General features: G+C 66.1%; 1 protein-coding gene across 1 annotated transcript in view; it reads right to left on the bottom strand.

Annotated features, from left to right (window-relative positions):
• ARID3A (AT-rich interaction domain 3A) overlaps positions 1-2,464 on the bottom strand; it is a 26,844-nt gene that overhangs the window by 4,207 nt on the left and 20,173 nt on the right. The window contains exons 4-5 of the mRNA XM_039838995.1: positions 1,117-1,271; positions 949-1,000 (exon numbers count right to left, since the gene is read on the bottom strand). Coding sequence (XP_039694929.1) covers positions 949-1,000; positions 1,117-1,271 — 207 coding nt within the window. The remainder of the gene's footprint in view (positions 1-948; positions 1,001-1,116; positions 1,272-2,464) is intronic.

The following is a 2,464-nucleotide window of genomic DNA, read 5'->3' as shown; positions in this document are numbered from 1 at the left end:
GCCAAATGGGTGGGCCACGGGCCATGAGGATGAGCCCCAGGACAGGGGGTGGAGTAGGGGCTCGGGCGGGTGTGGACAGGCCGATAAAGAGAGATCAAGGATCTCTCTGGCCACATGGGGGGCAGCAGGCCTGGCTGGGCTGGACGATAACAGGGCAGGGGCCCTAGCCCAGGACGGGGTCTGCATTCCCCCGGCCCAGCACAGGAGGGGTTAACGCCCCTCTCATCTCCGGCCCTTGGCCCTTCCGGGCCTGGCTGGGCCTGTGTTTACAGAAGCTGCGGGAGGGAGGGGCAGGCAGGGGCCTGGACAAAGCGGCAGGGCTGGCCCCTGCGATGCCTACCCCCCCAGTGGCCCCTGCCGCCCCACTCCTTCCCGCCTCTGTAGCTGAGGCCCCGTGCCCCAGTGGGTCCTAATGACCCCCCAGAGGGCTGTCCAGGGCCAGAGCCCCGCCCTGTGGCGACAGGCACTCCTCAGAAAGACCTGCCTCCACCTTGTGGCAGCTCCAAGTTGGGGGTGAGGCCCACGAGCGGCAACCTCTGGGGACCCCCTGGCTGCCCCCCATCCCCTCTGAGCCTGGCTCGCCCCGAAGGACCGATACCCTCCAGTGTCCGGGCCTCAGTGTCCCCACCCACACCAGCCCCCAGTCCCGTCACCGTTCCCAAGGCCCAGACACCTCCCAGCGGGGCCCTGGTCGGCGACCGTCACACCCCAGACCGGGGGCAGGAGAGGACAGGCTGCAGAGGTGTCGAGCGGGCACAGTGCGGCTCTCAGCACCCGCGCGGCCCAGCACTCAGCATGATTTGGGTGCTGCCAACAGTGGGGACCGTGTGGCCCATCGTGGGGGAGGAGCAAGGGGGGACTGAGGCCCCATAAACGCAGAAGGGGCCGGGGCCTGAATGGGGCACCTCTCTCAGCCCCGGTGCCCACCCGCCCCCCCGGGAACCTCACCTTGCTGCCATCGTACCCTGGGTCTCGGCAGTAAGGGAGGGAGCCACCCATTCTGGGTGGGACCCCCCACGGGAACTCTCCCAGCCCTGGCCCCCGACACCCGTGGCAGGAGCTGCCTCCTCTCCCTCGCAGACAGCTCTTGGATGCCTCTGGCCACGGAGAACTCACTGCCACTCTGACACGCCTGCCCTGGCTGCAGCCAGCAGGCACCCCGCCTCCCGCGGGCCCAGGGCGGAAGGGCCGGCCTCACCTCGTTTCTGCATGAAGCTGAACAGGTCGTCCAGGAACTCCTTCCTCTTGGGGTCCCCGTCCAGTTCGTAGAGCTGTGAGGGCAGCAAGGGGTGCGGTTAGTCGATGCGGGGGCCTGGCCCGGGCACCATAGCCCCATCGCATGGAAGGCCACCTGCGGGGGCCACTGGCAGACACAGGTGTCGGGAAGCCCAAACCCAGCCCCCTCGTCTCTCCCCTGAGTCCAAGCTTCTCCCGAGGCCCCACTTCCAGCCGAGGACAGAGACACACACACGAGCCTTCTGGGGGCGGTTTAAAGCCACCGAGGTGTGCCTTCCTGAAGCTCTGGGGCCCAAGGTCTGACAGCACGGTGTCATAGGGCCCCACTCCCTCCAGAGGCCCCAGGGGAGGTCCTTCCCACCTCTCCCAGTTCCCGGGGGCTCCAGGCATCCCTAGGCTGGCGGCCACACCACCCCGGTCTCTGCCTGTGCTGTCACGTGGCTCCCCGGTCTGTGTCCAAATCCCCCTCCTTTCCTGGGCTACCTGTGGCTGGATTTAGAACCACCTCGTCTCATCTCGATGTCTAATGAATGACACGTCCGAACAAGGTCCCATTTGTGGGACCGGCAGTCGGGTCTCGAATCCGGCATTTCAGGGGACACAATCCACCCGACAGACAGCGTCCACCCCGGCCATCGCCATCATGACAACGGCAGGCGGGCGGAATCACCCCGGCCCTGCCCAGCAAGTCACACGTACGCATCTGCCCCCAAGATATGACCCCATTTTGCAGATGAGGAAACTGAGGCACAGAAGCAAGCAAGAAACCAGAGCCCAGAACTATTGGGGACTCTCGGCATGACTCCATCCTGGACATTGGCTGCCTGGGTGTGCCTGTCATCGTGGAGGGGACCAGGCCACTGTGTGGGTCTAGGGGGTCTTCCCCGCAACCCCCTGCCCCCCGTTTGTGACCATCAGCTCCCAGGTGCTGGCGGGCAGGAAGCTGCAGAGACTATTAGGGAGCGAAGTGTTGGGGTGCAGCAGTGGGGGTGGGGGGAACCTGGCGAGGAGGGCGATGCAAATAGGCTTCAAATAGAGCTCTCAGGGCTGCACCCCCGCAGCCTGCACTCCCGTGGGGGGGGCCTTGAAACCACCAATGAGCCCCAGCTGGGCTGGCTGGGCTAGAATAATCCGTCATTAGGGCCCAAGAATGTACCAACGCCCAGCCCAGCTCCTGCACACGGACATCCTGGGGTCTGGGCGGGGGGGTGGGGGGTCATCGGGGCCA

This window comes from Pteropus medius, unplaced genomic scaffold, assembly GCF_902729225.1.
Source record: "Pteropus medius unplaced genomic scaffold, Ma_sr-lr_union100, whole genome shotgun sequence".
Lineage (NCBI taxonomy): Eukaryota > Metazoa > Chordata > Mammalia > Chiroptera > Pteropodidae > Pteropus > Pteropus medius.
This window is presented reverse-complemented; position numbering and strand designations above follow the sequence as displayed.